This window comes from Solanum dulcamara, chromosome 12 (genome assembly GCF_947179165.1).
Source record: "Solanum dulcamara chromosome 12, daSolDulc1.2, whole genome shotgun sequence".
NCBI classification, from domain to species: Eukaryota; Viridiplantae; Streptophyta; class Magnoliopsida; order Solanales; family Solanaceae; genus Solanum; species Solanum dulcamara.
In genome coordinates, this window is record NC_077248.1 from 36,461,432 (window position 1) to 36,488,658 (window position 27,227).

Sequence of the window (27,227 nt, forward strand, 5' to 3'; positions counted from 1 at the left end):
TAAAAGCTCTAAGTCTCGGAAAAGTCGTCATTGGGTTCTCTGGTTGAGTATTCTATGTTATGACCAATACTTGATGAAAAATTGACATTACAAGTTTAAGTTTCTCGACTTCTTCTATAGCGATGGATTTCTCTATAGCGAACAACCCTTTCACTATAGCAAAGGTCGTAATAGCGAATAATTCCTTCGATATAGCAAAGCTTCGCAACTTTGTTGCCTCTACTATAGTGAAGGATGGCAAAAAATTTCACTTAGTTTTGTTTGTTAGATAATTGACAATCCTCAATCCGTGGGGACCTATACAAGGATATTATCGCCCTAAACAACCGTAACGACACGGCAGGTCGCTACATTCCTCTTATAGTGTTCTTTGAAGAGATTGTTGAGAATCTAGAATTTTCATTCATTTGATGTTAATAAATGTTTTAAAGAGTAGTACTAAACACAAAATATGAGCGAATCTTATCTTAGTTAAAGTTGTTGAAGCTTGGTAAAAATGGGTCTTGAAAGCTCCACGGTGTCAAATTTGGTAAATGAAAGTGGCTACCCCTATTTGCCTTATAAACATGCTACAAGCATTGTGCACGCAGGCAGGCGCATTGTGTGCACTGTTGCCTGACCTCCCTTTAGACACGACTCAATCTAGCTTCCACTGCCTACAATATTTTTACTTGGTCTTTTGACTTTTAACTCGTATTTTTGAGTTCCTTTGACATATCTTCAATGTGAATCAATCCAAACCTTAATATATAACATCGTTCCAGTATATTATTTCACGTGTCCATAGCTATCCTATCCATTAGCATGCTTCAACTCTTAGGGGTCATTTGGTTGGAAACAAGTTATCCCAGAATTAGTTATCGTGTAATAAGTTATCCCACCATGTATATGAAATAACTTATCACATCACTATGGTATAAATGGTGAAATAAGTTATCACAAACTTAGCAATCAAACAAGACACCAAAATTTGGTCTCTGGACTATTTTTTTATCCGAGGACTATTTATTTTTATTCCTCACACCAAACGACCCCTTAAATCTTGACTAGAATATCAGGGATGCTTGAGTCCTGCTTGAAGCTGTGACCAACCACAAGTCACAACTTACACCATGAATCAACTTGCTAGAGAATTTTAAAGGAAGTCTAAGCAAACCTCTACGGTCAACACCGGGACAAGTCGATGTAATCTCTACTTTCTTTTTTCTCTTTTGAATCCGTGACTGTAGATGGGACAAAAAGTGAAATACTTCGAGGTAAGCGCAAATGCATTACTCTACCACCACGCATAATTTCCTGCTTATAATCTCCTTTATGGAAGCTTCTTCCATACCATCTTAATGGAAGACAAACAGTAACCATCTGCTCCAGAAAAATGATGCCAATATCCAAGGAAAACGGCAACATGGCACTCATGGAAATATCAAATTTTTCCTGTCAGAAATCTTCAAACATCTTAAAGATACCAGTACAGAATTTCAACAAGAAAATTCCCATTTCAATATCAAACTATATCCACATACATGTTCGCTTTGTACAATTACAAATACAAGAATGTCAGCTTTCTCGCGCTAGCTGCACCAGAAAAAGCAACATCATTCTTTTAGGCCATACTTGAAGCGAAGTGCACCAAGTGTAGCAGATTGCTCCTCGGCTCCCTTACAGAAGACCTCTTCCCACATCTTGAGAAGTTCTGCTTCACATGCTCAAATCAGTAAAACTGAACTGTGATATGCAACTTAAATTTAATGCATATGGTACCCTCATCTAAGCCAAGAAGATTTAAAGAGGTAATCTTGAAGATTAGGACAATTATGCATGAAAATGATGTTTCTCATAGCATGTGTGTCATGCTGCTGCTCTAAAATCTCTGCCTAAGTAGTGGAATGGTGAGGATCATTATTATGCAAAGCTGTATTGCTTACATTAGTACACAGTAAAAACATGTAATTACACAAAATAAAAATACAAATCAAATATACCAGATTTATCTGTGGATGAAAGGCACATGATGATAATGTCGAACCTTGGGACCTTTGTCAGATCTTCCAGGTATCTAATGGCCAAATTCATATCTCCACTGGTGAATAGCAGGAAAAAATCATGTCAAGATTAACTATCTACAAACTCTATTTGAAGATCCCACCTAAATGTACCCCATACTTACATGAAAAATGTTGCAACACATCTTACAATGTCCATGAGCATCGGAGCAGATAGTGCATTTTTAAATATTCGGGGTAACGTTGCAGGTGAAGTGACCTGAACAGAGAAAGCAGGTCTAGATAACTGAAAGAGGTGCAGAAATGAAAAAAGTAGTCTCTTGACTATTTTAACTATATTTGACCAATAAATAAAAAGAAAAAAAAAGATGATGACGAGAAAAAGTTATAAAGACCTTCAATAAATGAGTTTGCAGATTACGATCACCAGAAAGTCCCCGCCAAGAAACCTCAAACTGATAGGCTGAATTTGGTGCTGCAATATTTTTTGCAGCTTCAGACTTGGCAAGACCAGCAGCTCGAGCAGCAAGATCTTGGACAGATTCCTCGAGTTCTTGCTTGCTAATTTTGTGATTATGCTGCAAAAGTTAAGGACATCAAGTGTGTGTACAGAATTATATTAGCATGACAGAAATGACAAAATACTAGTATGATATTGCCTGTAAATGAACACACATACAGCTGTTCACTATAATAGTCACAAACAAATTCAGACACTTGGAGATACAAACGTTCAAGGTTTCACCCAATGTGAAACTTCAGTAATGGATATGCATTAACATAAAATACTCAGAGGAGCTTTCAGAATAGTATATAGAACCACCCTACTTTGAAAAGGATTGTAATATAGTGTCTATAAATAGGCTCTCAATGCAAGAATGTACCTACACAATTCAATAATATTTTTCTCCTTTGTTTCTTACATGGTATTAGAGCTTTGGGGAAAAAAATTGGGGAAAGAAAACAAAGTCACAGTCACTATGCCTCAATTTTCTGGCGACTAATTTTTGTCATCTTCTTCTTCCATCGGTGTTGTGCGAAAACCAACACCACACAGGATCCCCCACCTTCCGCCGACTAAACCCCCGTCAACCACTCTGGCAACCGACGTAGCATGTACCTCCCAGAAGCTCGTCACCTCCAATGAGATCTGACTATGCGTTGGGGCATGAGCCTGTTTCAACAAATCTTCCATGGTATTAGAGCTTTGGTGAAAAAAATTGGGGAAAGAAAACAAAGTCACAGTCACTGTGCCTCAATTTTCTGGCGACTAATTTTTGTCATCTTCTTCTTCCATCGGTGTTATGCGAAAACCAACATCACACAGGATCCCCCACCTTCCGCTGACTAAACCCCCGTCAACCACTCCGGCAACCGACGTAGCATGTACCTCCCAGAAGCTTGTCACCTCCAATGAGATCTGACTATGCGTTGGGGCATGAGCCTGTTTCAACAAATCTTCCAGCAATGTTCTTGATTAAGATCTACCTGTCTCTTGATTCCGAGATTACCCATGCAATGAACAACACATTTTGAGCACTTTCCGACGAGGAAATCACTGTTCCGGCAACTTCAACACTGTTTGTGGTGTTTCCACCCAATAGGGTCGCCCCATCATTTTGGCCCTACCCATATAAATTTTTTATTGATTTTGACCACTTTTCGTCTATCAAATTTGATTTTCTGGCGATCGAAACAAGGTGTTTTCAGATTCCAACAACGGTTTATATTTTAGATTTTAGGCTACAACATTCTGATTTCACAATATATCTTTCGTGGTTGATTTTTTTGGCTCTCAAAATTACAGAAATTGGAAGTTCAGACCCTATGATCACTTCAAAACCGTTAATGGGAAGCTCAAACTATTTAGCTTGTGGCCTTGGGTTTCCTTGGTTGAGTTGTGGTGCAAGGCTCAAGGTGTCCAAGACCACTTAACGAACAATGCTAGTATGGTAGATGAAAAGGCAAAAGCTAGTGAGGAAGATGCAAAAGTCAACGCACAATGGAAAAAGGTTGACGCTTAATTATGTAGTCTTCTATGGCGATCTACTGATTCCAAGTTGATGCCCTTGTTTTGCATGTTCCAGATATGTTATGAAGTTTGGGAAAAGGATTGCTTTATAAACTAATGACATCTCGTTTTATGATGTGATATCTCAGATGACTAACCTAAACAAACAAGAACATGATATGTCTACTTGGGACATTACAGGCAGTCACAGAGGAATTTGAAATATTGATGCCAGTCACTACAAATGTGAAAAAACAAGAGCACAAGACGGATGTTTCTAGTTCTTACACTTACTAGACTTCCTACTGACATTAAATTAGTGCACGTGATCAGATTTTAGCCAGTCCTACAATTCTTACATTTGATGAATTATTCTCTCGTTTACTTTGCCTTGCCGCGCCTTCCAGTGACAATGTTTTCATCACTCACTGACGACTTATTTGTTCGCGCATCTCAAACCATAGAAAATCGAACATCTTAGTCTTTAGAGAATCACAGAGGAGATTGGTTTTGGTATATCTCGACCTAAGTGTAGTTATTGAGATAGGATTGGACACACTCGTGACATATGTTATATTTTGCATGGTCAACCACCCAATAATGCTCTTACTGCTCAAAAGAAATATAATGAGTCCCTTCGGTATCGAGCAAGTAAGCAGACATCTCAACAAGTAGCCTTTATTGCACAACCTAATCGACCATCCAATAATGCTCATATTGCTCTGATGGAATATGATGAGTTTCTTCAACATCGAGCAAGTAAGCAGACGTCTCCACAAGTAGCCTCGATTGCTCATTCTAATGCTTTGTTGCTAGTAATTCCTTTGCTTGTGCTTCACAGTCTAGGCTTCTTGGATCATGAATCATGGACTGAGGCGCTTCTGAGCATATTTTTTTATAACAATCACTTTTGTCCGACATTGTTTACTACAATCTCTTCCTACTATTACTTTAGCCAATGGACTCCAAACAAAACCAAAAGGAGTTAAACAAGTCAAATCCCTATCTTTTGTCACTCCAAACTTTGTTTTTTATGTCTCCGATTGTCCTTTTAATCTTGTTGTGAGCGATGTAAGTCAGTTTATGACTTCCCCATGTGATAATCATTGGGATGCAATTGTCCGTATTCTGCGATATATAAAGTCAGCTCTAAGTAAAGGACTACTCTTCGAAGATCAAGACCATGACTCATGAGCATATCATTGCACATACAAATGTTGATTGGGCAGGATCAATCTATGATACACATTCTACATCCGAATATTGTGTTTTAGTAGAAGGTAATTTGGTGTCTTGGAACAATAAGAAACAGTGTGGTGTTTCTCAATCTAGTGCAGAAGCAAAATATCGAGAAATGGTTGTAGCAACTTGTGAGCTAGTTTGGATCAAATAGTTGCTAAGAGAACTAAAATTTGGAGAAATCGGTCAAATGGAACTTGAGTGTAATAATCAAGCAGCCCTTCGTATCGCGTCAAATCCAATATTTTCATGAAAGGACTAAGCACATTGAAATTGACTGTCATTTTTTCAAGGAAAAGATACTTCAAGAGATATTGTTACAAAATTTGTGCAGTCGAGTGACCAACTAGCAGATATCTTCACCAAACTCCTCACTGGTCCTTGTATTAATTAATTCTATAACAAACTCGGTACACATGACTTGTATGCACCAAGTTGAGGGGGAGTGTTAGAATAGGAATAGGAACGGAAATAGTATATAGAATCTTACTTGGAAAAGATCTATAATATGGTGTCTATAAATAGCGTCTCAGTGCAATAATGTAGATACACATGCAAGATAATCCTTATTATGATCTTAACCCGACCAAATGCTTTCAACAAGGTCCCTATGACGAGTGTTACAATTGTGCATAACGTAGTTGAAGTTTATTGTATGCATGGCTTGTTCTACACGTGTTCATCATGAGGATTTTTCTAGAGCAAACAAGTGCATAAGCGAGCAAAGGAAGATAGCTTTACGTGTGGTAAAACAAACTGAACAGGAATCTGACTACAAATTAACCCTATGTTGCTGATCGTAATTGATAATGACTTGACTTTTCATCCAAAAACAGAAATGACATTGGTTTAGTCTTTGTCTACTGTATATATGGCTTGATCTGAATGTGTTCATCATGTGAAAGATGTTTCTAGAACAAACAAGTGCATAAGCTAGCAAGTGAAGATAGCTTTATATGTAGTTAAACAAATTGATCAAGCATCTGACAACAAATTAACCCTATGTTGGTGATCGTAATTGATAATGACTTGACTTGTTCATCCAAAAAGAGAATTGATATCGGTTAAGTCTTTGTCATCATCAAACATGGATTATGAATAACACTGTAAAAAGGGTATGAGACAAGAGACAGTTTTTTCACAAATAACATGATATATGCTTAATAAAGTCAACCACCCAAAATAAAGCACAGAAGGAATAGTAGAAATAACTAATCCTGGAGTAAAACCTTTGCAGTCCAAAAAGCAGGATTCAGAGTAGGACCGATCGGAGAAGCATCTGAATCTTTGTTGTTAATCTGCATATGAGTATCTTCAACCTCAATAGCAGTCCCAGGAACATCTCTATTGTTTTCCTGCCACGGAATTTGAATGTTCAAGGCATTGTGGATTGGTGAATACCAGTATTGGACTAAATTTTCACCACCTCATAAAATATATTAGTTACCCAATAAATGATCTACTGTTAGCATCATTTCAAGTTCAAATTCCATGCTGAAATCACATTATAGAGATAGTACAGATTATGGAAACAGAGGCAAGTAAATTTGATTTGGAAAGTCGACGTTTTAATGATCAAGAAAGCTTGCTTAAATACATGAAGTCAGTAACTGGCTTTTGCTAAAGACAGCTAACAAAGTTTCAAAAAATAAAAATAGAGTCCAGTTTCACCAAACTATCTGCAAAACAAATCAGGCAACGCTGGTGTGTTCTCCTCAAATTGTGCATCCCAACTCTCAGTAATTTCTGCCTAGAATTTAGGTCCAGTAATCCCACTTGCAACAACAACAACGAACCCAGTGTGATCCCACCATGTGGGGTCTGGGGAGGGTAGAGTGTACGCAGACCTAACCCCCACCTTAAAAGGTAGGGCGGCTGTTTCCGAAAGACCCTCGGCTTAAGAGAGAAGAAACAAGGGAGGAGAAACAAGGAAAAACAAGACATAGGTCAGTGAAGCCAGGCATATAACAGACAATATAAAGATATGAATAATGAGAGCGATAAAGCGATAAAGTCAGGGTAGGAAAGATCGGGGATAAAAGAGCATTAACTACTATAGATAAAATAGGATACCCAAAGTAGACTGGGCCAACTAATATAAGCAGTAATCCCATGCAAAATCATATGTTAAGACAGATGAGCGCGACTACGACAACTATGGAGAACCAATCGGCCACCTAGCCCACTATCTTAGTCCGAGTCCTCCATAGCCTCCTATCTAAGGTCATGTCCTCGGAGAGCTGCAACTGTGCCATATCATGTCTAATGACCTCTTCCCAATATTTCTTCGGCCTCCCTTTGCCCCTCCTGAAACCGTCCATAGCCAGACTCTCGCACCTCCGCACTGGAGCATCTGTGTCTCTCCTCTTCACATGCCCAAACCATCTCAGTCTCGCTTCCCGCATCTTGTCCTCCACCGATGCCACTCCCACCTTGTCTCGGATATCTTCATTCCTAATTCTATCCATCCTAGTGTGCCCACACATCCACCGCAGCATTCGCATTTCCGCGACTCTCATCTTCTGGACATGAAGTTTCTTGATTGGCCAACACTCCACCCCGTACAATAGGGACGGTCTAATCACCACTTTGTAGAACTTGCCTTTGAGTTTTGGTGGCACTTTCTTGTCACACAGCACTCCGGAGGCGAGCCTCCATTTCATCCACCCTGCACTGATGCGGTGTGAAACATCGTCGTCGATATCCCCATCTTCCTGTATAATAGACCCAAGGTATTTGAAGCTTCTTTTCTTTTGAATGGCCTGGGTACCAAGCCTCACTTCCCCGTCAGCCTCACGCGGCAGTCCACTGAAACTGCACTCCAAGTATTCTGTCTTGGTCCTACTCAATTTAAATCCTTTAGACTCCAACGTCTGTCTCCAGCCCTCCAGCTTGTCGTTAACTCCGTTGCGAGTCTCGTCAATCAGGACTATGTCATCCGCGAACAACATACACCAAGGCACCTCACCTTGTATTTGTCTAGTCAATTGATCCATCACCAGGGCGAATAGAAACGGGCTAAGAGTCGATCCCTGGTGCAACCCCATCGTAACAGGAAAGTGCTCCGAGTCCCCCCCTACCGTCCTTACCCTGGTCTTAGCTCCATCATACATGTCTTTAATCGCTCTAATGTATGCCACAGGCAAACATTTCGCCTCCAAGCATCTCCATAGGACCTCCCTTGGAACTTTGTCATAGGCCTTTTCTAGGTCAATAAATATCATGTGTAAGTCCCTTTTCCGCTCCCTATACTGCTCTACCAATCTCCTTAAGATATGAATGGCTTCTGTAGTCGAGCGCCCCGGCATAAATCCAAACTGGTTCTCTGAAATAGACACACTACTCCTCACTCTCATTTCTATCACCCTTTCCCACACTTTCATAGTGTGACTTAGCAGCTTGATACCTCTATAGTTGTTGCAGCTTTGAATGTCTCCCTTGTTCTTGTACACGGGAATGATTGTACTCCACCTCCATTCTTCCGGCATCTTCGATGTCCTGAAAATGACATTAAACAGCGCAGTCAGCCACTCCAATCCTACCCTACCTGCATTCTTCCAAAATTCCCCAGGGATCTCATCAGGTCCGATCGCTTTTCCCCTGCTTATCCTACGAACAGCTCCCTTAACCTCCTCAACCTTTATTCTCCTACAATACCCAAAGTCGCGACGCCTATCCAAGTGCTCCAAGTCTCCCAACACAAAGTCTCTGTCCCCTCCTTCGTTCAAGAGTTCGTGAAAGTATGACTGCCATCTCTATCTAATGCGGGATTCCTGTACCAGTACTTGACCATTCTCGTCCTTGATGTACTTCACTTGATCCAAGTCGCGTGACTTCCTCTCTCTCGCCTTGGCAAGCTTAAATAGCTTCTTATCCCCGCCTTTTTCCGTTTAAGAGAATATTTTAGGTGTAGAAAGTCTTTCCTCTAGTTCTGCATAAAGGCGTTCAAAGGCTGCCGTTTTGGCCGTCGAAACTGCCATCTTCGCCTCCTTATTCGCTAACTTATACTTTTTCCTGTTCGTTCGCTTCTCTTCATCATCCTTGCTATATACCAACTTTGCATATGCCTGCTTCTTTGCTTCTACCTTTTCCTGGACTTCTCCATTCCACCACCAATCCCCTCGGTGCCCGCCATGGCGGCCTCGTGAGACCCCCAGCACCTCTCTAGCTGTTTCCCTAATGCAGCTGGCCGTCCTATCCCACATACTGCTCGCCTCCCCCCTACTATCCCACGCCCCCATAGCCATCAGCTTCTCCCCCATCTCTAGGGCACTAGACGGAGTCAAACGACCCCACCTAATCCTCGGTCGGTCATCCACGACCCTCTTCTTCTTCTTCCTTCTTATCTCCAAGTCCATGACCAATAGTTTATGTTGGGTCGTAAGGTACTCACTTGGTATGACCTTGCAGTCCTTACAGAGGCTTTTATCCTCTTTTCTAAGGAGCCAGAAGTCTATTTGCGTCGCCGCCCTCGAGCTACGAAAGGTTACCAATTGTTCCTCCTTCTTTGGGAAACTCGAGTTGGCCACCCTTAAATCAAAAGCCTTTGCGAAATCCAAGAGTGAGGCTCCTCCACTATTCCTGCACCCGAAACCAAATCCTCCATGCACCTCGTCATAGCCCGTCGAAACAGACCCAATGTGCCCATTGAAATCTCCTCCTATGAATAGCTTCTCAGTAGGCGGTATACTGACCACCACTTCGTCCAAGTCCTCCCAAAAGCGCCTTTTTGTCTCCTCGTCCAACCCCACTTACGGCGCATAGGCACTAATAATGTTCAGGGTGATCCCTTCAACGACTAACTTAATCGTCATCATCCTATCATTTGTCCTCTTAACCTCTACCACCTGATCTCTAAGCTCGCTATCTACTAATATCCCTACTCCATTCTTAAACCTCGACTTGCCCGAGAACCAAAGTTTGAACCCATCCACCTCCTTAGCTTTAGGTCCTACCCATTTAGTCTCTTGGACGCAAGCTATATTAATCTTCCTCTTCTTAAGAATCTTAACTAACTCTATGGACTTTCCCGATAAGGTCCCAATATTCCAAGACCCTACTCTTAATCTAGAAGCTCCCTCCGCCCCCTTAGCCCTCCCAACCCTGGCCCTTGATCCCAACCGAGGACATGACCCTATTCTACCATCGCACACTAAAGCCAGAAAAGCAGAAATACGCTACTGAAAGGTTATTCTCAGATAAACGGACGATCAATAGTATAGCACAAGTTAGCAATTGTTTAAGAACAGTGAGACAGGTACTTAATTTGGCACTGCAATAAATATTTATAGGCTAAAATATCGGAAATAGACTATTGGAGGTACCAACTCCAAGTTAGTAAAACCTGATCACTGTCGAAACACTGTTCACTGTCGGAAAGTACTGTTCACTGCCGGAAAGTACTGTTCACCCGCCGGAGCACTGTTCACTCGCCGTAAAACAGGATACAAATATATGGTCAGCCTCGGAATGCAGAGGCGACCACCCTGGGAGAAAAAACGGAGCCGAAAAATGGCCGGAAACTGCCACACGTGCCGGAGCGTGTAGCGCGTGGCGTCGCAGATCTGGGGCTGCTGGCGGCGCGTGACGGCGCGTGGCTGAGCAGATCTCAGAGGAGCTACCTGGTGATTGCTCGCCTGAGTGTTCCGCTCCTCGTGGTGTTGTTGGTTTTGGCAGCAGACGCATAAAAATTGAGGAGAGGGAGAGAGAGAGAGACTGAAATAATTGAGGCAACAACAACACTCCTCTTGCTTCAAGAATTGCAGACACCTAGTTTACTTCTGAGAAACACAAATTCTAAACATGAAATGGCTTTGTAAACAGAGGAGCAATTTGATCTTCTGATCTGCAATACACCAGTTTCACCTCTCCTGCTTCCTGCACTTCCCTAATAAAGTATAATCGGATATTAAATGCTTGGTTTTCCCATGAAAAACAGGATTATGAGAAATGGCTATATCTGCCTTATTATCCAAAAAAACTTCTGTGCTTTATTATTGTTCTAAAGCAAGATATTCCTCACCAAAAAGCTTGATTTACAGCTGCTACTGCAGCTATAAATTCCGCTTCTGCAGTTGACTGTGTCACGATATTTTGCTTCTTTGAGCACCATGAGAAACATCCTGAACCAATGCTAAAACAATAAGCTGAAGTGCTTTTCATGTCATCAACTGACCCTCCCCAATCACTATCAGAATAACCTTGCAATTTGAAATCTAACTTTTACAGAACTTAACACCATAGTCCAAAGATCCTTTGACATACCTTATCACTCTTTTGACAGCTTTCATGTGCATTTCACTTGCACAATTCAGAAATCCAGACAAGACACTTACTGCTTGCAGAATGTCAGGTCTTGTGGCAATGAGCTACATGAGACATCCCATCACACTTCTATTGCCTCCTCAACCTTTTTTTTCTTTTTTTTTTTTTGAGAAAGACCTCATCAACCTTGTTACTGCCATCATCCTTAATCAGCTTCTCTTTCTGATTCATTGGAGGTGTTCATAGTATGCAGTCTTTCATTTTGAACTTCTTCATTATCTCCCTTGCATACTTCTTTTGGCACACGAACACTTCATTTTGAGTTTGATGAAACTGCATTCCAAGAAAGTAAGACATTACTCCCAAGTCTGTCATCTCGAATGCTTTCTTCATTTCTTCCTTGAATTCCTCTATCAATTCAAGGTTGTTCCTTCTTACAAGAAGATCATCAACATAAAGAGCTAGAACCACAATATCATAATTTCTTTTTCTAATAAACAAAGTTGATTCACTTAGGCTTTTCTTAAAACCTAAGCCTTGTAAATGCTTGTACCAAGCCCTTGGAACCTGTTTTAAACCATAAAGGGATTTCTTCAATAGATAGACTTTATCTTCTAGTCCCTTTACAGGAAAATCTTGAGGTTGATGTACATTAATTTGTTCATGTAGTAAACCATTTAGAAAGGCTGACTTGACATCTAATTGAAAGATTTTCCAGCCTTTTTGAGAAGCAACAGCTAATAATAGTTTAATAGTATCAAGTCGAGCAACTGAAGCAAATATTTCTAAATAATCAACTCCAAAAATTGTGAATAACCTTTTACAAGAAGTCTTGCCGTGAGCTTGTATATACCATCAACATTCAATTTTGTGCGGTAAACCCACTTCACACCAACTATCTTCCTATCTTGAGGCTTTTCCACGAGTTGCCAGGTCTTGTTCTTCTCAATCATTGCAAGCTCCTCCTCCACTGCAAGTTGCCACCTATGTTGCTCGGACTCTTCAAAAAAGTCTAGGGGTGCCGAATTCTCCAAAAGTAATGTATTTTTTGAGAATCCGACACAGGTGCGGCATCGAAAATGAAGAGTCTGTGCAACTTAGGTTGCCACTTGAGGATCCAAAACGACTTCTTCAAATTCAGAAGGCTCTAAAATGGTCACATTGCATCTCTGGTATATATCAAAGAGTAACCTTGTTCCTCTCACAGGGTGATCGTCAATGTTCTGTTCTCATCATAATTTGGTAAATTGTTTATAATCTGCTTCTGGCTAACTTCCTCCTAGTCCTACTCTCCATAAAAAATTCATCTTTGCTAACCATAATTTTTTCGGTATGAGGCTGAAAAATTTTGTAAGCTTTCGAGATTGTACTGTAACCAATAAAGACTCCAGATTCAACTTTCTTGTCTAACTTATCCCTCTTTAACCTATGGAATATGAGATTAACACAAACAACCGAAGATTTTTAATTTTTTTAAGGACAGATTATACCCGTGCCATGCCTCAAAAGCAAGGGCGGGCGGATCTAAGTGGGAGGTAGGGGGTTCATTCGAACCCCCTAGACCGAAAAATTACATTATATATATAAGGTCAAATTTGAATATTATGTGTAAGACCTTTAAATGAACCCCTTGAGCACAATTGAAAAGCATAGCTCAATGGTCAGGGGCTCAACTTCTGGCTGGTTGCAGGTCAATTCCAGCTAACATTACATTCTGTTGTTCTTTTAAGTTTTTCCTTTCTCCTTTTTCATTTTTAATGAGCAATGGGTTTTGTTTGTCCTTTCTCACTCTTTTTTCATTTTTAATGAGCAAAGGATTTGTCCTTTTTCATTCCCTTTTTAATGAGCAATTGAGCGTACAATATACAAAATTTAGTTAGTGTATTTTATGTTTTAATTAATCCATTTGCATGATTAATTATTTTGTATGTATTTATTATTTACTTTCTCTATTTCAATTTATGTGGCAACGTTTAAATTTCGAGAGTCAAAACAATTTAATTTTGGTTGTTAATTCCGACATGCAATCTTTAAGTTTTGAAATAAAATTTACATATTTGAAAACTGTGTAAAAAGTTCTATAAGTCACAATAATTGACAATTCAAGATCTTTAAAAGATATATGAAAATTGCCGTCAAAGCAAAACTTGTTTGAATCTCTGGCTGAAAAGTGACATATCAATTGGGACAGAGAGAGTACTTAATAGTTAGGGGGTGTTTGGATTGGCTTTTTATAGGTGACTTATAAGGCAAAAGTTAAAAGCTATAAGTTGGGGACACCCTACTTTTGGCTTTTGGCTTTTTTAGGTACTCTTTTAGCCTAAAAAGTGCTTTAAGCACTTACTGAGTTACCCAAACATTTCCAAAACTAAAAAAAAGCTTCAAAACCAAAAGCCACTAAAGATAAGCCAATATAAACACCCATTGTGTCTCTTTTTATTTTGTTCCGGTATAAATATTGGGTCTAGAATATTATGTACAAATTTTTCGAATAGTTGGAATGAAAATTATTCCAATTCTCTCTCTTTCGATGCTCTCGGTACTAGTTTATAGCCCTCGCTAAATTTCTATAATTTCTTATTGATTTTATTTTAACACATTTCAGAGTCAAAATAAAAAAATATCACAATATGCATACCTCTCTTTATACGGTATATGTCACACTTGTTAAAAATATTTTCATATTTAACTAGTTTAACATATACAAAATTCTTGTATTTGGTCAACTTTTATAGTTTATTTTATCAAGTTATATAGCTAGTTCTTTTCAGCTATATATTTATCATCCTTTATATTAATATTGATGTTGTTCAATACTTTTATTTTTATTTTTATCGCTATTGAGCACTAAATATGTATGATAGTATTAATAATTCAAGCCTCACACCTTTTTAAGAATTTTGTGATCTTTTGAGGGGGTATTAATTTGAAAGAAAAAATTAGAAAGTTTAAATTATAGTAGAATACTACAAAGGAGTTAAAAAAGGCACAATATTTTTTAAAGAAAGGCTTCATGGTACAGAGAAAAAATGGGAAGAAATGTTAAAAGGGAATGTCAAGGCGGGTTACAATTTAGCGAGCGCCTCATTATGCTTTTCATCCTGTAATTTTCACGTACTTATTTCTTCATATTTTGAACCCACATGATAAAAATCTTGCCTCTGCCACTACTTAAAAAGTGTCTTTCCTTCCAGTACTTTTGTAGGCAACTTGTTCAGCAAAAAAACAGCATTGTTAGTTGCTTCTGCCTATAAATTCTTTGGTAGGCACTTCTCATATAACAAGCACCTCAACATCTCCATTATCGTCCTAATCTTCCTTTCATTGACACCATTTTGTTGCAAAGTATATGGGGCAGCAAATTAATATTCAATTCCAACATTTTTACAAAACTTTTCAAATCGATCACATGTGTACTCAGTACCATTATCTGATCTAAGAATTTGCATCTTGCAACAACTTTCATTTCTACAAAAGCTTTGAATTTCCAGAACACTTCAGGTACTTCAAATTTGAACCTAAGAAAATAAATCCAACACATTCTTGTCACATCATCAATGAATATTACAAAATATTTACATCAGTTAAGATAAGTAGTCCTATGCGGTCCACACAAATCAGTATGGACTAATTGAAGCTTCACTAAAGCTCTCAGGTTGCATTTGGAAAAGGCATCCTCTTTTGATTTCCCTATTGACATGTGTTGCAACTTGAGTGTTCGTCCTACATAGATGGTAGTCCTTGAACCATATCTTTCGACCTGTGATGCAAATGTCTAAGTCTCTTGTGCCATACACCTGCTTTCATCTCTTGGCTTGGATAGGCAGCCAACTTTTCCTCCTTTGGATCAAAGGAAAAAATAATCCTCTCATTTTAACTTGACAAATTTCTTGACTTTTTGGGTCAAATATCACGCACTTCTTGTCCTCAAAATTACACTTGAAAATATTCTCCAAACCTTGCCCTATACTCCACAAATTTTGATCAAGTTCAAGAACAAGGAGTACAACTGAAATTAACTTGGTACCTGAGTAGCTTTCAATAGCTATTGTGCCTTTCCCTTTGGCAGGAAGATAATCACCATTATCAATTCTGACTTTAGAGATTGAAGATCTGATTAACTCTCTGAAAATCTCCTCATCATGAGTCATATGATTTGTACAACTGTTGTCAATTAACCAACTTTCAGTTGAATTTTTACTTGCAAAACAAGTAGCCACAAACAATTGCTCTTCTTATTGTTGGTCTGCAATTTGTGTTTCATTTAATTGTTGTGGTCCTTTCTCTTTGCAAATAATCTCAGCATGGCAATGTTTAAGACACTTTCTGAATCTCATACTAGGTTTTTTCCAACACTTGAAGTGTGGATGATTTCTCTTCCCACAATGCTTACATGGTGGATATATTACACCTTTGTTATCATTGCTAGAATTGCTATGAGTTGTAGCAGCTTCTGTTGACATAGCGCAGCTCTTTTTGAACTTCTGCTTCTCCCCTTCGCCTCCAAAATTGAATTTTTCCCTTGCTTGCAAAGCTCCTTCAACAGCTGCCTTGTTCCTCATCATTCTTCTTTGTTCATGTGCTTGCAAGGAGTTTGAAAGTTCCATCAAAGTAATGTTTGACTGATCTTTTGTATTTTCCCGTGAAGCAATTGTTGCCTCAAACTTTCAAGGTAAAGTAACAAGGATTTTCTGCACAATCCTTGTATCAGAATGTTCGACACCAAGTAACTTTACCTTATTGGCCAGACTGATAAGTTTATCTGAGTACTCTTTAATTGTCTCATATTCCTTCATTTTTTGCATTTCAAATTTCCTCACCAAGTTTAAGACCTTTATGCCTCGAATTCTTTCATCACCATAATATTCTTTTTTTCAAAGAGTCCAATATTGCCTTAGCCGAACTAAAGTCATGATTTTGGGGGAAAAAAATAGTACGCTACAGCATAGAGATACGCCTTCGACTTCGACTTCCTGGTCTTCTTCTCTTTGTGAGTTCTCGTCTAATCCATTGTAGGATTGCCTAGCAAAGGAGGAACTTCATAATCCTCCTCTACTACCTCCCAGAGATTATATGCATCTATGTAGGCTTCCATTCTAACAGCTCAAACCTGATAGTTTTCTCCATCAAAAATTGGTGGACAATTGATGAAAAAATACCCTCACCTTCTATAATTCTACAAGGTGGTTTTATGGAATGGTGTAACTAATGTTTGGGTTTCACTCAGCCAATATAACTCACAAATTCTCACAAGTCCCTTAAGAACTAAAATGCTTTGATACAATGTAAAGATTATGGATACAGGGGCAAGAAAATTTGACTTGGAAAGTCATCCTTTATTGATCAAGAAAACATTCTTAAATACATGAAGTCAGTAACTGATTGTTGCTAAAAAAACTACTACACTAGTCTACTACTAACTAAAATAAAGGAACCGAGCTTAAAGATAGCTAACAAACTTTCAAAAAATAAAATTAGAGTCCAAACTATCTGCAAAACAAATCAGGGAATGTTGGTGTGTGCTCCTCAAATTTTGCAGCCCAACTCACTAATTTCTGCCTTGAATTTAGGTCCAGTAACCCCACTTGCAACAACACTGCAATAATTGAGGCAACAACAGAGACAACTGCTTGTCACTTTTACATGCTTGCGGTCTGACTTATTCAGATAGAGCAAAAATACACTATAAGCCTGAAATCTCTGGGGATCTTCAAATCAGCACATGAACCACATTATTACAACTCAGCTGTTTCTATTTGATTTAACTTAATATTTATATTTTAGCGTCATATATTAATTCATTAAAAGGAACATGGAGAGCAAAATGATATTCATAAAAGTATTGGGTCTCATGAGCCTTAGTACAATACTTCAGATATGTTGATTTTGCACTTTTAGTAGACAATTCATATAGTTATAAACTTATAATTTAGCAGATGCGGCTATGTCTTTAGCTTGAGAGGTCTGTTAGCCCTTCCATTGATAAAGTAAGGTATTTCATTCACCAAAGGGCATCAAGAAGATGCATAGCTACAAGGAAAAAAATTGACTAAAGAGCTCAGAAAACAAAATCCCTCTACAGTATCAGTCTAAGACAAGGGAACTAATAAACTCCAAAAATTGTTTAGTACTGGATATATTAGCCAACTTAGTCCTGCAAAAAAAAAAAAGTAAAGAGTAAGCATCTAGATTTGAGGGAGTGGTTTGGAAGTGAATTTCCGTCAAAACGTCTCCTATTCCTCTAATTCAAAATACTCCTGAAGATAGCAGCATAGCAGCCAGATCCTTTTGATGGTTTCGTCAACTCTCCATGAGCTCCAGTTCATATGTGCCTCTTTAATGGTCTGTGGCATGACCCATTTCAATCCAAAGATGCAGTAGAACCTGCTCCAACAATCAGTGGCCATCTTGCAGTGCAGAAACAAATAATTCACAGTTTCCATCTTTTCCAAACATATAGCTTCTGTTCACTGGAAACCTTTTCTATTGAGGATGTCTTGTGTCAAGCAAGCTTCATGTAGAGCAACCCAGTTAAAGCAAATAATCTTAGGAGGTAGCTTTGTCTTCCAAATCAATTTCCAGGGCCAAGTGTCAACTACTTGGTTGTGTGCCAATCTTCCTGCAACACTTTTTCACTGCGAATGTGCCCTGCCTTCCCCAATACATAATGTCTGCCATGGTCTTATCAAGATTATATCGTTCCACATCGGCTAGTAATTCCATCAGGTGGTTCATCTCCCAATCTTGAACCGCCTTTCTGAATAGGATATTCCAGTTGTTCCCATTTCTGCTTTGTGCTATTGTAGAGTTCTTGTTCACAGCAATCTGAAACATAGAAAGGAAACATCTCCATGAGGGTAGTGCCATTGAGTCATTTGTCCTTCCAGAATCTAATGTGAGCTCCATTGCCATGTTTGTAACAGATGCATGGGGGAGAAATCTATCCCTAGCATGGTAGTGAATTTCCAAGGCAACTCCTTAAGGAGCATTAGAACTTTTTGTGCTCCAGTAACTCTTTCACCATGCTTGGCCTTAACCACCTCCTTCCATAGGCTTAGTTCACTTGTGTCATACCTCCAAAGCCATTTTATTTGGAGGTTCTTGTTTTTGTGAGGCTAAATCTCAGACTCCCAAACCTCCCTTGTATTTAGGCAGTGTGACTATCCCATTATATTTTGTTTTGAAACTGGTAACTTGTGACTATCCCATTTAATTAAATGAAATTTGTGAGTGTTGTTGTTCCTTTCTCAGGGAAAGTCCCTCTTGTTTTTGTCTAGCTGCTTTAGAACCTTGTTGGGGATAGGGAGCAGGTCAAGCACACTGTGAATGAGAGTCGGACTTCCACACAGATAGATATTGCAATTGCGAGGACACTAGTTTCTTTTCAAATTTCTCAATGATACCATTCCACACCTCATAATTCTTGTACTCCACACCCAAAGGTAGGCCTAGTAAGTGGGAGGAAAATTCCCAATGCAACAAACCATAATACTTGCAAGTTCATGTTCATCTATGTTAGACACATGGTTGACAGGGTATATAATACTTTTTAGCACATTGACATGTAGTCCTGAGAGAGCTCTCTCAAATAGAGTGCGCACCTCAAATAATTCCACAGGATACCTGTCACCCCCTACCAGCAACAAAAACCAGGTAACTCTATCAACCAAAGCTAGGATAAATGGGAAGAAATGACTAGTGCTTTTGTCTCTGGTAGGATTTCAACCTGAGATCTCATGATTCTGAACCCACTTCATTGACCACTAGACCACACTCTTGGTCATCATATAAAATTTCATTACAATCCTCTAAATCTTTCGCATCTCCTCACACCAGTTTAACTTTTAGATGCTAATTTTTAGAATATCAATTTCACCTATTAAAAGGAGTACTTGAATATTATATAAAATAACTGGTAGAATCAATCATTTATAACGAATTGTGACAAGATGACAGTGAATTGCTTCATGCTTTTGCATTAAGATACTTAAATGCTATAATACTTTCCGATAGTTTAGAATGACAAACTTGGAAAGAATTGTCTGAACTTCAGCCACCTTTTGAGAACTACTTGATACAGATTGGATTACAGGGCCAGATTTAATTGTCTTTCCAGATTTTTGAGCCCCTTGAGCAAACACTCCTGTTGCTCCCGATACTCTTTTAAGAATCTCCTACAAGGTTGATTAAATTGATAACTAAATAATATGTGATCATTACATCGAAAAACATAAACAATGTCAAAGATTTTAAACAGCCTCTAAAAGGGACCGAGAGATGTTTCAAGAGATGAAGCTCCAGAAGATACAATAAAGTATTATGGTGCAATCAAGGAACACTAAACATAGATCTTCAGTGCATGCAAACAAAACTTTCATCAGTTAATTGCATAAGTTCCTTCCTCCCACAACATATATGCACAAACAGCTCCATTTCCCATTAATCAGGTTATTATCCATGATAGCCTGCATGGAGCAGACATTTTGGCAGGTAAAACTGGAATTACACTATTTCAATAGGTGAATTGCTAGCGGAAGGACAGTATAGCTGTTATTTCAATTGTATCAGCAGTGCTTTTCCTCATTTCATCAAGGGAAGTATTGTGCAAGACACTTCAAAAGACTAGTACCATCTCATAGAGACCTAGAAGGCATGCCAAAGTATCTCCAAGAAAGACAACATTGCAGATTATTATTATGCAAATTCTTTTTAAGGAAAACAAAAAGAGAATGCATCTAAACTAGTAGAGTGATCACCTTCTCATACAGAGCCTTAACTTCTCCATACTGCTTCTTGATCTCTGGGTTCTGTGGTTCCAACCTCAACGCAAATTCAGCATCTGTGCTACTACAGTTGCATTAGACAGGAGACCTGAATATAACAGTTCCCCATATGCCTACATTTTAGATTAAACTATACCTTTAATTGATTCTTTCAATTTCCCAAGTTCTTTCCGAGAAGTTGAACGGCGAGAATAAGCTTTAATGTAGCGATCATCCAGATTCAAGGCTTCTGTGCAGTCATTCTCTGCCTCTTGAAACCTAAATATATGCAGAGAAATACAAGGAGGTAAGATAGCTCCCAATTTTCAAGCCTCACTATAATTTACCTAAAAGAACAATGAAGTGCATTAAACTTGCCTTTTGATTTTAAGAAAAGCCATCGCTCTATTGGCATAACCTACTGCAGTTGGTGAAAGTGCAATGCTTCTAGAATAGCAATCAATGGCTTCATTGAACTTTTTCTGCTTAAAGAACTCATTACCCTAGGAAACAGCATAAAATGCAGATCACCAGCTATAACGACCAAGCTTTGCATTTTCAAAAAAGGACAATTAATTTGAAGGATCTAATCGTACCAGCTCTTTCTCTGAATTGGCGTTGACGTTGCCCTCTTCTGATATCAGTTCACTTGATAGATGGCTAATTGGATTGTAATTTTTAGAATAATTATATGGACCAGCATCACTTCCGATCGAGGTAGATTTGCCAACTCGTTGTGTCCCACTAACTTGAGGACTAGTAAGAAGTTCATTAGTACGACTCCAGTCTTCTCTCTGTGCAAGGTTATTTGGAGAAATGGGAAACGTTTTAGTACTAACAAGTCAACACAGACAAAATCATATACAAACAATCCACAGCACCAGTCCACATGGCTGAAGTATGAGTGATGTAACCTCTTCAACAATCAAGAAAATAAAGGTAGCAGCTTGACAATAATGCAGAAACTTATTCTGTTCTTAGCCACATGGCTGAGAAATGTATAAACGGCTGCAGACACTAAAATTAACGCAATGTCCGCAATTATTCAGTTATTGACAGAAAATCTTTAAAAAAACTCTTAAACAAAGTTAAACTAAGAACAGCAGATATCAGAATCATAATCACATTACAGGTATCACTCAAAATCCCTTAGAAGTGCCACACAAACATATGAAAGTTGTCTCAGAATATAGGGGAAAGCAAAACGACACATCAAAGATCAGTGAATTGCCAAATTCAGTGGTGGAGCCAGGATTTTCACTAAGGCTATACAAAATATAAGCAAACATACCACAGTTAATTGACATAGCTCCCCAGGTGTCACCAATGCACAATTCTAATTAAGATTACATGTTACCACAGTACATATCAAGATGTATGTTTTGAAATAAGTGATTACCAACATCTCTTTGGGACGAGCCTGCGATTTCATCTTTTTATCTTTACCCTTCAATGATAGTTCCCAATCTTGCAAGTTATTCAAGAGCCCCTGCATGTCCTGGTCAGCCAAAAATTGCCAATGAAACCGGCAAACCATAGAATGTAATGATCCTGCTCAGTAGAAGTAAATAGATAAATAAAGGAATTACGAGTAGTGAGAATCGAAGCCGAATTGCGGAGGAGTAACCGACTCTAGTCAGCTGAGGTAGTTATATAACGACCTAAAAGGAAGGAATCAATCAGCGATATTTTGGTAATTCTACCGCACCAAATTCGATGTTCCAGACTCAATGGCTCCGTTGAAATTTCCATACGAGGTCGTCTCAATAAAAAGTGGGTCCCATAACCATGCACCATTTTTGGCCAAATCTATAAGGAGGCTCGAAATGAGACCGAGGCCTTGAGAGCCGCACGAAAGGTCGTTCTAGACCAAACTCAACATTACGAAGCTAACGACACTGATGGAATTTCAATCCGAGCGCGTTTACCAAGAATGTTGACTAAAGTCAACCTTAGGCAAAAGCTTAAAGGCTAAAATGCCTAATGGCTCAAACTCGCACTGATTGCCTCAATACTTGTGCCGATCATGCTATTAGCCTAATTTGGCCATTTCGAAGCTGATGAAGCTGTTAGAATTTCATTTTGAGATCATTTTCCTGAATTTTTGACCGAAGTCAACCGTTCAAACTCCAAGAGCTCTAAACAGGGAAAAGAGGGCATAAAATCGAACAACCATGCAACCAAACTGTCAATGCTAGCAAATCATAAATGGCTTGGAGTCACTAAAGGAAAGTTCTAAACACTAAAAGATCGGAGAAGGACGAAAATGACGTGGAGGGTCATTACACTGTGTCACCCTTTTATCAGAATTGAAGTACTTTGGTGAAAGATTACTTGGATGAGTATAGAGGATAAACTTTGGGTTTGTTTGGTGAGGATGGGATAGATAAAGTTATCGCATGGATGAAGATATTTTATGGTGAAATAAAATCGAAACTAACTAATATTCCTAACCAAACACAAGATAAATAATGTTGTATTTTAATAATAAAATAAAATTTATAATCTTATGATGCTTTAAGAATATTGAAGTTTGTAGAAAAAGAAAAAAATCGAAGACTTTTATTAAAGAAACTAGAATAAGTAATGCTCGTGCTTTGTACGGGCCCAACATACATAAAATAGCTATATCACTTTTTCTTTTCTTTGAATTCCTTGCATATCTAATTACTAATTTTTTTATTGTTTTGCGGGTAAAATTAGAGAAATGTTTTTATACATGACTAGCATACGTAGATGTTGATGATGTCTTCTTTTTCTTCAAGAGTTGTATAATCTTCTCCCCAATGATGACTCCTCTTTCAACTCCACAAAGGTAGGAGGAAGCTCTTTTGAAACAACAAATCTTCTCACAGTTAGTCAGATCACATAAAAGGTATGGTTAAAACACCATTAATTCAAGAGTAATCCAAATAGAAAAATACAAAAGGCATAATCATCAAGAGGCACATTTTGAACACATCATGTCCTAATTGACTTGAATAAAATTGTGAAGTGTTGATTAAGATAAAAAGTGAAGGATGAGTAAAGCATTCGACTTTCATAAGTTGGAACATCGAAGCAAAGAAAGATCATCCTTCTTTCTAGTCACAATGAGAACAATTTTGTTGTATATGTAATGTTTAACTAAAGTAGTATTCAAAAGAAGTTGTCATCAAGTACTGGACAAAGCAGAGCAGCATTAAGGTTTCACTAAAATTACTTCCAATGGAAACTGCACATTTTACTTGATTTGGTATGTGGTCCACAACAATAACAAATAGTATGTCAACAACAACACTTAGTAAAGAAATGTTCAATAGCCACTACACAAAATATCTTCAAAATAGAGCTAACAGTATTCAATATCCATAATGTTGTATCAGCTCAAAATGATTGTTAGAGAACGAATGACTATAAGAATCAAATTAGCAGAGTTGAATGCCTCCAAAAATCAGTTCAAAAGACACCAATTAATGGATATAACCTTTTTGAAGAAATTTAAATCAGGCAATCTGCAATGATCCTATTCACATTTGGAAGTATCTTAAAATCATTCACAGAATATTGAGTTGAAAATGACATATACTGGTATGTCACTAACATCTAGTAGAATACAGGTCCCGTTAGAGAAGTAGGACAGATTGTAGTAAGGATCTAAAGATCATACAGCACAACCATCAGACTCTCCCTCTACGACTACCCTCACCCCAAATCAAATATGTGAATTATCAGTCAAACTCCCTCCGAGTACATGTGATTTTCATAATATGGTATCATGTCATTGCTTGAAACTTCATATGATAAGGGCAAATAGACGAAAGACCAGACCTCTAATCTTGGCTAAACCTAGACAACATTTTATCATGGTCCAGTATTATTAGAAACATAAATCAGAGCATGGAACTATTTGGATCATGAAATGACAAAAATCAAAATAAGTAACTTCCGCTCGTTCGGCACTTTCAAAATTCAGCAGTTGTATCAATGTTTCCGGTTGCTAACAAGCTAGACGAACCTTTCTCTACAAATTTTGGATTATCATATTGTGTGCCAACTATCTTCCAATCTTGTGATATCAACCTGCTTGAAGTTAAACCAAGGATGTGAAGAGATATTGTAACACTATCTATTTATGTTATGTTACATAAGAGCTTATGTTTGGAATCAAGTTGGCTGATAATTCTCTAGCTTATGCTTGAGATGCCGCCATATTCTCAATTTAATTGTATTGGCAACTGTATACTCTAGTGGATCTTATCCTAAAGTCTATGTACTAACTAAGTATTATGTGCCACCTAACATAATTCAAGATCCACTGTTAGTAACACTATGATAGTTTAGAGATTAAGGACCTACTTAGCTTATCATTGTCTTCCACGATAACAATAAAAAAAAGTGCAGTTATTATTCCAATAGATTAAGGGAACTATGTAACGAATAGACAATGACATTGTCACATTATGTAATAGTGATTAACAAATGGAGATATGACAAGGAGAGAAGGAGAGAGCGATTATATAACAGAAAAACGGATAATCCCAACTCAATAGTTGATTATCAATGAAATTTACTTTAACAAATTGCAGGAAACAAAGATTCAACAATAGCTATGAAAGAGAAGGATATAAGGAAATGAAATTGAAAGGTGAACAAAAGCAGGTGATTTTTGGAGATAAAGAGGGGAAGGTCATGATTTGGCTGTTTATTACATCTTGGAAGGAAAAAAGAGGCAAAAGAAATGAGGTGTGAGTGTTCCTACCAAACCAATGTGGTTTAACAATTAGCGCAAGGGATCATGATATGATTCTCAATCCTCACCTTAAGCCATATTAGACTCGAGTTAACCGTTTCATCATTGGAGTGCAGGTGACTCAAAAGAAAGCTTCTACACTGGTCCTCTGGAAGTCAGACATAGTTTGGCTGAGGTTTTATTTAACACTATAACTGATATCATTTATTCATCTTATTTGAGATACTAATGAATGATCCTGCTTTTTTTACCTGAGTTTTCAAATAGAATTTGAGCTAGGAAGCGTTCTTTTTAATCCCCCGATAGTGATAGCAGTCATATTTTTCTTGCACTTTGCTTGATTATTAATTTTTTTTTAGAATAATTCATGTATTAACTGAAGAAATAAATGTTGAACTGTTTGGGACGGAAGGTTTTCCAACAGAGTTTTTCTCCTAAAGATCCTTTTTTCCACCAAATAGCATTGTTGCAAGCAAACCGAGCAAGCAGAGTCCTATTCCAGCAAATTTAACGTTACAAATTATCGCTAGCAGGGGAAATTTCAAGCGACTTTTTAATGGGAAAATTTAAAGAGCAAGGGAAAATAAACAGAAGAACTGAGTCACCACATTGCAAACACAGTGAAGTAAAGTTGTTGTAAGCAAACCGAACAAGCAGAGTTCTATTCCAGCAAATCTAACGATACAAATTATGGCTAGCAATGGAATTTTCAAGCCACTTTTTAGTGGGAATATCTAAAGAGCAGGTGAAAATAAACAGAAGAGTTGAGTCATCAAATTGCAAGCACAGTGAAGTAAATCGAGAAAACCAAGAAAAATTCGAAGCTTGTTGTTGCCCAGAGCGAACAAATCTTTACAGATTTAAGGCACCAAACAAAAAATGCAGATTCTTGAAAGCAACAGCAACAATTCATATTACCTATATGAAGCAGCAAACCTAGTAATGCAATGAAAAATCAGTGTTTCTTCTTATCTAGAGCAAATGATTTTTATTGGATTCATAATATCAAAAAAATAAAAATTTAACTTTAAAGTGAAGCTAACAGTGAAGAACACATAAACTCAACAAAGCAAGCTAAAAAAATGCACCCCCACTAAGAAACGTTTGCGACGAAGGGAGCAGAGAAAGAAGGTGCACCTTTTCCTCGTTCATGGAAGGAGCAAACTTTTCTGAAATGAAACCCTTCGACTTTCAAATTTGGCTACAAAATGAAGATTTTTGAGAAAGGAAATTACAGGATTGCCCTTTGGTTGGCCGAAGAAATTCGCACTTATATAGTATATATATATATATAGATAGATAAAGAAAGGAAAGTTTACTTTTTAAAATAAAAAATATTTTAGAACTTCAAATTGAGCTATTTGAATCTTCATATTAGCAACTAACATTTTGACAACAAGATCCAAGGTGATAAATTGTAAATACATGACTAACATCTTATTAACTTGAATTAATTTTTATTATTATAAATAATCCAGCATATTATCTTGAGATTAGTATCTCCATACCAAACAATCCCTTAGAATTAACAATTATTGTTATAAAGAAAACTGAACAATTACTTTTGACATTGTTCAAGTGTTAGAATTTTCAAATAAGCCGGATTGCCCCAAGCGACCTTCCTCAATCTCAATAGGAATAAGAGCAGCAAGAGCTAGCGTAAATATCAACAACTTATTTCACCAAGATGATAGAAATGCAAATTATAGCACTCCTCACTCATCCTAATAAATAGCCATTAGAATTGTAAGATAAAATAACTTGTTATAGAGACCATATAGTATGTGTAGGATGCCTAAATCGATACCCAATGGTCTCTAAAACGAACACCACAATCTACCTTGCCTAGCACTGGAGAGGATGGTCAATTCATTTTCCAACCTGTAGCTATCTTACAAAGACAGATGATCAAGTGGAACAATCCAGCTGAGGCGAAAGTTTCAATTCAATGGTCCAATTTGCCTCCAGAAGATGCTACTTGGGAAGATTACGGCTTGGCCAAGTTTCCAGGTTTTGATACACATCCTTGAGGTCAAGGATGAATTAATGGAGGAAGGTATGTAATGATCCTACTCAGTAGAAGTAAATAGATAAATAAAGAAATTACAAGTAGTGAGAATCGAAATCGAATTGCGGAGGAGTAATCGAGTCTAGTCCTTATTCTTATTTAATATTTCAAATTGCTTCTTAACAATAGTTGTCCATAATTCCTCCAA

General features: G+C 37.9%; 1 protein-coding gene across 10 annotated transcripts; it reads right to left on the reverse strand.

Annotated features, from left to right (window-relative positions):
• Positions 1 to 1,408: 1,408 nt before the first annotated feature.
• On the reverse strand, positions 1,409 to 26,238 carry LOC129876307 (uncharacterized). Of its 10 annotated transcripts, XM_055951712.1 has the most exons (13): positions 26,149 to 26,199; positions 22,999 to 23,107; positions 21,679 to 21,777; positions 20,876 to 21,073; positions 20,658 to 20,782; positions 20,437 to 20,558; positions 20,274 to 20,356; positions 19,575 to 19,691; positions 6,483 to 6,608; positions 2,399 to 2,581; positions 2,168 to 2,262; positions 1,983 to 2,080; positions 1,409 to 1,693 (listed from the first exon to the last, which is right to left on the reverse strand). In XM_055951712.1, exons 3-13 carry the CDS (start codon positions 21,772 to 21,774, stop codon positions 1,596 to 1,598), a joined length of 1,341 nt encoding a protein of 446 aa, XP_055807687.1. In that variant the 5' UTR covers positions 21,775 to 21,777; positions 22,999 to 23,107; positions 26,149 to 26,199; the 3' UTR covers positions 1,409 to 1,595. The 10 variants fall into 10 exon arrangements, with proteins under 10 accessions (XP_055807687.1, XP_055807686.1, XP_055807689.1 ...); XM_055951711.1 differs by lacking the exon at positions 22,999 to 23,107 and having other exon boundaries at positions 26,149 to 26,238; XM_055951714.1 differs by lacking the exons at positions 22,999 to 23,107; positions 26,149 to 26,199 and adding an exon at positions 24,277 to 24,343.
• Positions 26,239 to 27,227: the final 989 nt, after the last annotated feature.

Bases quoted from the DNA above. Each gene is read 5' to 3' on its own strand.
- LOC129876307 (XM_055951707.1), bottom strand. From the start codon at position 22,076: ATGGTGCATGGTTATGGGACCCACTTTTTATTGAGACGACCTCGTATG. The intron at 20,559-20,657 runs GCAAGTTTAATG...GCATATATTTAG, and splicing joins GCTTTTCTTAAAATCAAAAG to GTTTCAAGAGGCAGAGAATG. The intron at 6,609-19,574 runs GTGGCTGAAGTT...ATTCCGTGGCAG, and splicing joins TATCAAGTAGTTCTCAAAAG to GAAAACAATAGAGATGTTCC.